This window comes from Strongylocentrotus purpuratus, unplaced genomic scaffold (assembly GCF_000002235.5).
Source record: "Strongylocentrotus purpuratus isolate Spur 01 unplaced genomic scaffold, Spur_5.0 spur5_scaffold_6, whole genome shotgun sequence".
NCBI lineage: Eukaryota > Metazoa > Echinodermata > Echinoidea > Camarodonta > Strongylocentrotidae > Strongylocentrotus > Strongylocentrotus purpuratus.
Window position 1 is genome coordinate 53819838 of NW_022145612.1, and position 12207 is coordinate 53832044.

Here is a 12207-nt window from a genome sequence, read left to right on the forward strand (position 1 = left end):
ATTAAGAAAAGGGGCACCGATCAAATCTTAATAGGGGCATTTATCAGAGGTGAAAGAAGGGGGAAGTGGCTCTTATGAAAAAGAATAAAGGGTACAAGTTAAAATGAAAGGGGCATTTATTAGAGTTGAAAAGGGGCACTCATCAGAGATGAAAAGACTTATCAGAAGGAGAAGAGGCACTTGTCAAAGTATAGAACGAGCTTCTCTCAGATTTGAATAGAGCAATAATCAGAGGTTATATAGGGGCACTTATCAAAAGTGAGAAGGGGCACTTCTCGAACATAAAAGGGGCACTTAATAATAATAATAGTAATACTAATAAAAGGGGCACGTATTCAAATAAAAGGGGCACTTATCAGAGATGAAAAGGGGAAGGGGTGCTTTTACAAAGTAATAGGGGCACTAGTCAAAGGGGCACTTTCCTATGTAAAAAGGGGCACTTTGAGGTGCTTGAAAAAGTTTGAGCACTATGCCCCCTGCCCCCCCCCCCCCACCGGGAGCGCCGTCTCTGTATTATTCTAAGTGTTCAAATCTATGAATTTTTCGTTAGAATCTATGAATGTTTCATTCAAATTAATGAACAATGTGCTTCTTTCGCTATTTGGTAATTCGATTTGGCGCAACACGATTTTTTTGGTATTGCGACGGTAAAGTTATAGCATTCTAAATCATTATTCTTTTTGTAGCATTCAAATTAGCACTTTTTGCACTTAAATTCATGGTCAATATACATTCTCGTTTATTACACACTTTTTATAGCTCATTCTTTTTCTTTCTTTTTCAAGATTGTTTTTCTGTATATTTTATATTTTATTTTCTTGCATTTATACACTTATATTTATCTGATATTCATCAGCATTTGATTTTTAAAGAAAAAACGACTTGCATCTACGGACTTGATGGTCTCAATATGTTTGTAAACCTTCATGTATAAGGAAGTTGTTTGTCTTGTGTTTCATCATAAATTTATCATAATTTCATCATAATTTCATTATGGAGGAAGTGTACTGGGCTAGGCAAACCATGCATTTCAATTACATTATTAAAACTGTAAACCCTTCGACCAGGAAAAGGAAAGGAATCAAACAGGAAAGAAAAGAATGAACTGAAAACGAAAGAAAAATGAATGAAAGATAGAAAATGGAGAGTCATGTGTGTGAGTGGGTGTGTACGTGGTATGTGTTAGAGAGAGCCGGGGGAGGGAGAGAAAGGGGGAAAGAAAAGGGAAAGTTTTAGTAAGCACTAATTAATTGTTTGTGCTCAACGCAACGGGGGAGGGGGGGGGGGAGGGGAGCACTCCTTTTTCCCCCTTCAACATCTCCCCCCTCCCCTTGAACACAAAAATTAAAAAAACAGTTTTTACATTTCTTATTTTTTTGCCAGGGGGGAGGGGCATAGCCATAGATTTAAATTAAAAAAAAACACAGATAAAGGGTGTCTTTAACATTTTAAAACACCCCTAACCTGATAATAAGTTGATTTTTTTGTTGTTCGGGGGGTAATTGTCAACCGGGGCCACGGGGAGTATTGTCCTCGGGGGTAATTTTCCGGGGGTGATTGTCCAGCGCAGGGGATTATTGTCTTAGAACCATATCATACTAGCATTTACATAACAAACATTCGTTGGCGGGGGGGGGGGGGGGTCTGTTTTTGTCATCATAATTTACTATGCTGTAGTCCTAAGGATCCTTATTTAATTTAATTTGATTACCATATACCCGCGTGTGTCATGTCATGTGCATGTTTTAAACAGAATCGAAACAGATTCATCTTATGACCGGAAATATTTTGTCGGTGGAGAATTTGTTTGTTTCAGGTGAGGGGGTCGTGCACTGTAACTTAATAAGATATAAATAATTCGAGATTTATAGTAAAATCAATAGAAATCGACCTATAGTGACGGTCAAGCTTATTGATTAGCCATAGTTCACCATGTGCCGAAAAGATCATTATTTTTTTAATTTGATGGATCCTATAAGTATACCATTTATTTATTTTATTTTATATATCTCTCTCTCTCTCTCTCTCTCTCTCTCTCTCTCTCTATATATATATATCTCTGTCTCTCTATGTCTCCATGTCCGACTAGACTATAATGTCTCCAGTCTCTCAATTTCAACTCTGAGCAGTCTTTTTCTCTCTCTCGCTCTCTCTCGATGCTTCCCTCTCTTTCTCCTCTCCCATCCTCTCTCCGTTCTAGCTTTCTCCATCAGGCTAGCAAAATGCTGATAATCCACCAATAATCCGGGTCCATGAAGAAAGATGGGTGTGTCAGGAGGCGGGATTTGACATAAGCGTACTGCAAGTACACCGCGTTCATTCACGATCACATTTCTTGTAATCGTAATGTTGTTGACATCAGACTTTACGTAGCCAGCTAAGCCATCGAGCAAAATAAAGTGTAAAATGGCGGAAAAACCGAGTGAAAGCACATTAAAAAATGCGGATGGATTGAACATATTCTGTAGGTACTGGTATCCAGATAATAAAGATGTGAGGTGAGTGCATTATTATAGAGAAAATAGAAGTTATTGAAGTAGATATCACATGTCATTGTCGCCGTCTTATTATTGCCTGTCTTGCGTACGAATGACATTGAAGAGGGCATGGTCATGCGTGGGATTGGAAGCTCTGCTCCTGTGTGGCGCTCCGGTGTTTTGAGATACATTTTTATCAGAGATTTGATATCTGTACTAGCCTATAATCTAGGTGGAGTGCCGAGCTTTTTTCTTTGCTGCTAGACTAACCTTAAGCAGAACGTCTGATATGGCGAGACTACGAACCGTGAGCCGCGAAGGGGGATTACCGTAGATCTAGGTCCGTTTTTCAAAATTTCAATTTTTTTTTTCTTTTTTCTCGAGTATTTGCATGGCAAACACCCAAAAATCATGAAAAATGGGCTTTAATTCGAGAAAATCCCCAATAATGACCCTTAAAAATGGGTAGGGGTTTACAGGCTTGAGTGGCACACCCCCTTCCAAACCAAATTTGAGTACTCCCCCGCCCTCCGGGCTGGGAGTTTCCCCCCTCCCAAGTTTGTTTCTTGTTTGATTGATTATGGAGTGATTCCGCATTTATTTTTAGTGTTACAATTGTTATCTGATTAACCTGAAACCTTTGATATATGGGGCCTGATTCTTCAACTTTTATTGAGTCCAGCGTTATTTGGGGATAGAATTTCATTTGTATTTTTAGTAAATTCATGATATTTTTGGATACAGTACAAAGTTGTCACGGTTTGACATGACTCAGATGTGCCCAGAAAATAGACCTGTATTAAAGTACTGTATGCCTCTACCATGTGCTATTTGAGAGCTAGATTTGAGAGGATGTTTATCTAGATAGGTTATCATTAATTCCTTAGATAAGCAGTTTTATTTCTCACTTTGGCTTCGCACAGGGTTGAATAACAATGCAATGACAATTAAATGACATCTGCCTGATAACAACACTGTTAGAAATTTGTCATCTGTTGAGAGCCAGAAGGGTATGTATACATTAAAGACCTTCTGGAAAGTTCTGGTTCTTTATAATAGATGACATATTCCTGGCAGCGTGTTGTTATCATGCAGATATCATTTTATTGCTGGTAATATTACTTTGTTAATATACTGGCTATTAAAAGAAACTTAAAGTTAAAGACCAGTCTTGGAAACGCCCCAATTTCAAAAAATGAAATGGAAGCTCTTATTACCAATCATGTGAAAGAATATGTTTTGACTAATACATGATGATAACAATTTTGCCAGGAAACCGCCTACTAATTGATATTTGGTAAATTAGTTTATCTACATGGTCTGTAAGATAAACACACGTGTCGCGCACGTGTGCGTATAGTCCCATATACATCTTTCTGTCTACAGTGCTTGTAACTTTACGAAGACTGGGCCATATTCTTATCATTTGATGATTCCAGAACCTTGCAGTACACACCAATACTTATATGCTAGATGATCAACCTTTTCTGATCGATTCAACAACGTTTCTTTTACAATGCAATCGCATGACCATAACTGGTCTTTACCTTTAAACTTTGATTGACTTACTCTGGAAAGATATAGTCTATGAATAAATTTATACCATTACAAATCTTGTTCTTCTCGCTTATTCTTTAATTCAGAGCCCTAGTGCATGTTATTCATGGAGTAGGTGAACACATTGGCCGTTATGATGCTGTTGCAGCTTCTTTCACCAAACTAGGATGTCTTGTATATGGCCACGACCATGGTTAGTATCTTAGAAATCTTGATTGCTTTAATAATTGATTGATTAAAGGCACAATAAACTGTATGCATAATGACCTCACACCCGCCTATCAAACACCATTGACATTGTCAGATTGTCCGTTTGTCGATCCCCATCCCTTCTTTTACATTGAAGGAGTGATGTTATTGTCCTGCAAACCCGGATACAAGACCATGCACTGCTCTACCACTAAGTCATTGCACCCCTCGCATACAAATGAAACATTATCTCTATAGATGTCACATGTGCTTTCTGCAATGGTAGAAAAAGATATGGATTTGTGATTCATCGCATTTTATTCATAATACTGAATTATTTGAGGCTTTTTGAGCTATAAAACTAGTGTTGCAATTTTTGTTTTAAATCCATGTCTATGAGATTGCCATTTTCTCACTGTGATTTGATTTTATTTGAATTAACAAAATTTCCTTTGCATCTGCAGTAGATTCTACCTGTACAATATACTTGTATGTAAATGTTGATCAGTTTTTAAATTGGTGGGGGGTGGGGGGGGGGGCTGGTATGTGGAGGGGATACGTTTCGCAGTGATAGTACCAGCAGCTATATTAAACTGTAATTAATACAAGTACATCACCAATATCTTTTCTTACACATCACTAATATCTTTTCTTACACATCAAGAATTGTAATTCATCAGCTCAATTGCTTCTGAAAGAGACAGGCCATATGGCCAGAATATTTAGAATTCTTTAGACCCTGTATCATCTCTACTCTTTGTAGAATATTAAGGTCTAGATTCCATTTCCCATTCTTCTCTTTACATGATTCTACATAATGTCTATCTGACATGCCCAAAATGCTGCTTGTGATAGAAAAACGTGTGTATATCTCTTGTTACACTATGCATCATGTTGCTCTGAAGTCTGATCTATATATTCTTGTATTTTAGTTGGCCATGGACGTAGTGAGGGTGTGAAAGTTGATGTGAAAGACTTCCAGTTGTATGTCAAAGACTGTCTCCAACATACAACCATTATGACAGAGAAGTATCCCAACCTTCCTGTTATAGCCTTTGGTCATTCCATGGTATGTACATGTATACAGTTAACAACTAAATTATTCATACCCTCACCAAGTTTTGTAGTTTTTTAAGTATGTGAAAAATGCATTTGTCTCAATTTGTGTTTCCTTAGAATGTGACATATTAAAGCTTACATCTAAAAGTATTAAAAAAAAAACCTTAATACTACCAGTCCACCTTGAGTTGCAAAAAATGAAATTTACATCATATTTCCAAAGCGTATGAATAATGCAGTCACTGTTGTTGACTGTATCACCTACTGCTTAATTTTGATTAAATGGGGAAGCATTCGTCTGGCATTTCTCAAAAATTTATGTGAAAACCCTACTAAATATTCTTTTTAGGGGGCAATAATAATGTATTTAGTGTTTAATGAAATTGTCTGTCCATCTTTTACATTATGATTATGAGAATGCAATGAGGAAGTGAGTTTGTATATATATCTTTACCATGAAAAATCTGAAGTGTTTGCAACTAACACTTCCTATTTTCAAGGAAAACTGCAGTGCATACACCACATGGCATATCAAATTGAATGCATAAGTTGAAATAGCATATATATATATATGTATAGATATCACTGGTCCTCTTTGTAGGCTTTTTTAGAGCCTAAAAGCGTACTTTTGCTGAAATGAATGTAAAACATTTGTTTCCGACCTATTTGGAAACAAAGTCAAAATCTACATATATGTGTGCCTGTTTGAGATTACTCTGTAACTTGAAGAATATTCTTTTGATAATCCAAGATTTGTAGGATTTTTACTTATTTATCTACAATTTTATACAAGCAAGATTACCTCTTCAGTAACAAACTGCTATCCTGATAAAAACAATAATACTATTTGTTTAATTTTGATTTGCTGTTAACCTACTTTTCTATCTGCCATCTTCTAATATTATTTAGGGAGGTACCATTGCAATCCTGATGATGAATTCGCATTCAAGTAGGTTTGCTGGAGCTATATTTGGATCCCCTTGCGTAGCACCATCACAGGCCACGCCCTTCCTGGTAAGTTGAGTGTGAACGATTGTTATTTATTATGCATCTCTGACCCATGCACACCTAGCCTTAAAGGGATCCGGTAACTTTGTCTGAGATCCTTTAAAAAATCCTTGATTTAGCTCATGCTGCAATGATAATTATAAACTTTTACATTTGCCACACTCCACCCAGGTGAAGTAAATGGGTACCTGGTAGGAATTTATTCCTTGAAACGCACCGTGCGTAACAGCTGCACTGCTAAAGCCAGGGTAATTATGCTGCATTATTGTAGAGCGCTTAGAGACTTCTGATAAAGTAAGTGTTAGGCGCTATATAAGCAAGGATAATTATTATTAGGTCTGTCAGGAACCCCATGACTTTTACAAGCCGATCAACTGTCTGATTATCAAGATATTTATGATTGAAAATCGCTATTAAGTTTTGCGTCTGCCAAACGGTTTTCATAACACTACAGTCTGTAGGGGAAAAGGAGTATGGTATAACCGGTCACTCAAAGGTTTTTACTTTTTTGAGGCACTTCTTGATCATTTTGAAGCGCAATTTTTTTAGGGCTTCAATATAACACCATGTCACAGACACTGATAACACGTAGAGCCGTGCATCACGGATTTAACATTGTTAAACGATCCCTTTAAGGGCTTGGTGATAATGTAAAATATGATATTGATATCGCCAAGCCTTAACTGGCTCCCATAGATGTGCACGGAGAGACAGGTAAACAAACCCTAAAATGCTTCTGAAATCACCCCTTCCCACACCCCACGAATATTGGACAGTGGCTTTAACGTTTGCTACGCCGCTCCTACTCCTAACAATGCACTGCAATTAAAAATCAGAGGTAAAAATAACAAATGTTAGCAAATTATTATCTCCAGGGTATTACTGCTTAGCTTCCTTTCCACATGTAGCGTGGGACTTTACGATCTGCAATACAATGATGGTGACCTCTGACATGTGTTGAGGGCACTTCCGTAAAATGTGCTGCTTCCGTAAAATGTGCCGTATATGAAGGAAGGTATCCTTCCAGCATGTAGGGCATTTCTTTTCTATTGGAATATACACAATACTTTGCAATTATAATTTAATTTCCAGAAGACTGTTTGGAACCTATTTTTGCTTGTAGTATTGCAATATCCTTCAAAGTTTAATTGTACATTCAGTGGTTGACTGAGATAATGATAAAGCAAGACACCCTGTTTGACATAACACCTTTAAGATACTTGTTGATGTGTTACTTTAATTAAATGAAAGTTTCTTCTTTTCATTTTGAGATATTCATGGCCAGAGGAGCTGCATACATGTTCCCTCAGCTTGCAGTTGCGAAATTAGTTGTGTCAGACATTTGCAGAGATCCGGCTGTGGTAAGATGATTTCTCTTTGTTCTCTGTCAAAGATATACACTGCAGGGCCAGTATTTCAATGGCTTTTTATGTTAGGCATAGGAGGCATAGTGTTAGTGTTGCAATAGTGTTTTATGTTAGGCATAGGAGGCATAGGGTGGATTGCAATAGGGTTTTATGTTAGGCATCGGAGGCATAGTGTTGGTGTTGCAATGGGGTTTTATGTTAGGCATAGGAGGCATAGGGTTAGGGTTGTAATGGGGTTTTATGTTAGGCATAGGAGGCATAGGGTAAAGGTTGCAATGGGGTTTTATGTTAGGCATAGGAGGCATAGGGTTAAGGTTGCAATGGGGTTTTATGTTAGGCATAGGGTTAGGGTTGGGTTGGGTTTAGAGTTTAATTTAGGAATTTAGTTTACAGGGCATGTATCACAGAACTAATTTTCATTGGAAATCTTCCTGCTATCTCCCAATCTTGCTGGAGTCAGTTCTCTATTACCCTTACAGGTAGTGTGTCCCTTTGCAGCCAACATCAAATTCTGTAGAACTTTGCAGGAATTATGAATATGTCACGTACGTCCTATCTGTGAAATTTAAACGTTAGCACTTAGCAGTGTCCTAGCATACAAATTATGCAAGGGAACCTTGTTACTTTCTAGACTTTAATTAAAGCAACTACCCTCAACAAATACATTTTCCAAGCAAACATAGAAAATGTTAGAATATTCATTCAAATCCTGACCTTTAAAAAAAAATAAAGGTGTATTCATATTTATGATCTAAGCCAAGTGTGAACATAACTGTCTATTCCTACTCAAAACTGTATTACCCTTCTATGTCATGTTCACATGCAGGTAGAAGACTACGTCAAGGATCCCTTGGTATGGCATGGCGGGGTCAAGGCACGCTGGGCGGTCAAGATGTACGATGCATGCATGCAGATCCAGGCAGAGTGTGAACACAAAGCCAACTATCCATTCCTCCTCCAACATGGCTCCAAGGATGCCATATGTGATATCAAAGGATCAGATTTATTCTTTGAGAGATCCAAAAGTCAGAGCAAAGTCTACAAGGTCAGTCGAGTGATGACAGTAATGATCTTTCAACCCTTTCTCAGAAACATGCAACAGTCTGTTTGCTTGCAAAGTGGTAGCTTGAATTTCAGAGTGAACCAGAGCCCTATTTCATACGAGTGTCAACAATTTGTAAAGAGTTTTGTCACAGCTAATCAAATGCAATCATTACAGTAGCTGATAACCTTTACCGTAATTTTTTAAAAACAAAATTTAAGAAACAGATCCAGATTAAAGTTATCTTTAACTTGTACATGAACATATCAATTAACGCATTTTACAATTGCTGATTACAAATGGAAAATTACTTCCTATTCCATGATTTAATTTTTGTTGCCTCTCATTTCTTTAACAGTCCATGTAAAGTGGGGAGAATTCACAACTTCTTGCTATTCATCTACTAAAATGATACAATTAACAAAAACTGGATGATGGGTTGTTACAGGTGTATACCCTAGTCATCCGGCCAAACTGATTCCTGACCAACTGAGTACCGAAATTGTGGTCATTTGTGGTAATGTAATTGTTGTTCTGGTGTTTATCTTGTCTGTGTGACTGGGATATTAACAAAACATCGAACTTTATGGAAGCAAAATAGATTTATTTTAAGTGTGATTGTTTGTCTTTGTCATTTGTGAACTCAGAAATACGAAGGCTACTTCCATGAATTGGACAAGGAGCCAGAGGGAGAGAGAGAAGTGGTCTTCAAGGACATGGAGGACTGGACTAGGGATCTCCTCGACAGCTTAGAGGGGTCAAAGGTTGATGGACCAAAGGTCAATGGACCAAAGGTCAATGGACCAAAGGTCGATGGACCAATCGGAACAGAGACGGCCAGTCCAAGTGATGTAGATGTAAAATCGTGATGGTCCTGTGTCAAGAGAGTCCAGTATGCACGCTGCTTGATTTGGAGACCTGTAGCTGGACGTGTCGGATATAGGACTTCTGTATTCAATGGTTACTGTGGTAAATGGGGCTGCCTGCATTTCTTTTATTAATTGCAATTGTATAATGATATCAATAAAAGCAGTAAATAATTGTTAGGTGCATATCACAGCATGGGTCTCTGTGCACTGGAAGTGAAAATTGGAAAGAAGGAAGGAGTTGAATGAATAAGACATTTTAAGTTGGGGTAAAAAGAGGAGTTTTGTAACTGTTGAAATGAAGAAATAGGTTTATAACATAGATTGAATTTCTTTTGTAATGACATCCTTACATTTAATTACAAACATCATATTTTTTTAAGACCCTACTTTCGAGCACAACTTTTTTCTCCAGAATTCTGTTTAGGCTGACTATCATGGCCAACACATCAGCTTAATACTAGATAGTATTTCAAGAGGGATGACTAGATTTTAAAGAGAGCATATAGAGAGTTTTTATGTAGAATTTATTTGCCTTCGTCTTTCCCCCTTGTGTAGGTAGTTCTACAATGTATTTGTAGACTACTTGTTATGCTTCATTTTGTTTAATTGCATCTGCAAGTTTGTTGTTGTTTTTATCAATGAGGAAGATATGAATTTACCATTGTTCTAGGTAAGCAACTCATAAAAAACGGGTTCTTTTTGTAGAATGTCTTTTCTTGTGTTGACAAAGATGTTAATTAGTAAAGGAACTGCATTTTGTTTTTATTTTGGGTAAGATATTATTTAGAAATGAGACTTACCTTTGATTGAATTGAATAGTGTTACATAAACTTGGAACCTCTTTCAATGCAACCTTGGAAATTATTTAACTGATCAAATGTCAATCGATCCTTTTACTGGTTCTTATATCTTCACTATTACTATTTAATATGCTTATTGTTTTGCACACATTAAACGCCATAGTGTTATGTATTCAGGTTATTCTTGACTGTGTTTTCCCAAAGCAGTTGACAATTTTTATGTATTTATTTCATCTTCTAGGTTTCAAATTGAATGCATATAGATGTGATGATACAAAAAAAAATCTACCTCCGAGCTATTGTTTGAAAAGGGCTCTTTTTAGAATAAAGAATGTTCTGTATGTTTTATTTTAATCTTTTTCATCTAATATTGAATTACATGGTGGTGGTTATTTTACCTGACTGCTAAGAAAGCATAAATGCTTGTGAGTAAGCAACTAGAGGGCCGACGGCTTTAGGTCCTCTCTGAGGGACCTGGTAATGAGGTTTAATACCTTACCAAAGGGCACTAGCGCATCGACTTGGTTTCGAACCCGGATCACTGGATTACAAGACCACTGCTCTACCGACTGAGCTATCGTGCCTCCTTGAATTATTAAAGTACAAAAAACGTCTCTAGTTCTGGAAATAAATGATGAATAGGAGCTATTGAGCAGTTATTGATGCCTTGTCAATGGCACATACATAAAAGAGATAGAAATAATTATATGCCAGTAGCAAATTATTGGGTATGTAGATGAAATTCAAATAGTGCTACTGAGCAAATCAAAGGAAAAATTGCCAAAGTGTACAGCAAAATTATTAAATCAAGTTGTGTACTTTTTATGAAATTGAGTAGTTTAGCACATAAACTCTTGGGACATCAATTGGACGTTTAGTTCATATATTGTTTAAAAAAGATTGTGATATATGGTATTCAACTCAAAACTTTTGGTAGATGATTTTTTTTTCTTTCTTAGTTCAATGAGGCTAGTTTGTAACACTGTAACACTAAATACATATAATTGTTGGCATGATATCAGTTGTATATAATGTCTTATGGTAGTGGAAGTCTGTATATTTTGCTTTCATTTTTTTCTTCTCTTTTATGTACATCGATACTCGATAGTTTATTTTACATGATATTGTCATTCCATACATAAATGTATGGAGGTATTCTTATCACCAGATTGTCGATTTTATTCTCTCTATTAGAAAATCCTGTAACCTTGTATTATAGATTTTTACAGCATATATTTGTGATATTTTTATAGCACAGTATTCCATGCAGTTAATACCTGTATTATTTCATGTAGCTTAGAGATTTGTTTAAAAGAGGGAAAGAATCCTGATGTTTTGATAGTTCAGAGTGCTTTCACCATGTGATAAAACAGTTTTAATCAGCATCATATTCTTTTTAATATATATGAATTTTAGATTTTTAAATTTGTGTTTGTTTATGGGATTCTTTTCAAAACATATGTATTCATTAAATTATTGAGCTTTACAGGACATTCAGAAAGAAAGAAACTTTTAGTGTTTGTCATTTTACTCCATTTTTTGTGTGAAAGATAATATAATTTTTAAGATATCATTCCTTGAAACAATAACACCACACATTTAATGTTAAAATTGTTAATCAAAGATAATTGTTTATGTTTGTCATGTTTGTAATAATAGTAATGGTACTCTTGTACTAAGATGTCAACCATTTTGACTTTTCTTACCTGAAGCTTTTGTTGTATGTTTATCAGAATGAATTTGATATTATCCCCATTCTAATGATGTGATAGACTGAATTGACAATGAATATCAAGACATGTGTATTTCAATGACTCCAGTTGCATTGATGTGTAAATT

General features: G+C 36.2%; 1 protein-coding gene across 2 annotated transcripts; it reads left to right on the forward strand.

The window, feature by feature from the left end:
- Positions 1 to 2337: 2337 nt before the first annotated feature.
- On the forward strand, positions 2338 to 9781 carry LOC594062 (monoglyceride lipase). Of its 2 annotated transcripts, XM_030972709.1 has the most exons (8): positions 2338 to 2498; positions 4121 to 4227; positions 5156 to 5292; positions 6192 to 6296; positions 7562 to 7651; positions 8484 to 8702; positions 9347 to 9463; positions 9494 to 9781. In XM_030972709.1, exons 1-8 carry the CDS (start codon positions 2407 to 2409, stop codon positions 9566 to 9568), a joined length of 942 nt encoding a protein of 313 aa, XP_030828569.1. In that variant the 5' UTR covers positions 2338 to 2406; the 3' UTR covers positions 9569 to 9781. The 2 variants fall into 2 exon arrangements, with proteins under 2 accessions (XP_030828569.1, XP_798605.2); XM_793512.5 differs by having other exon boundaries at positions 9347 to 9781.
- Positions 9782 to 12207: the final 2426 nt, after the last annotated feature.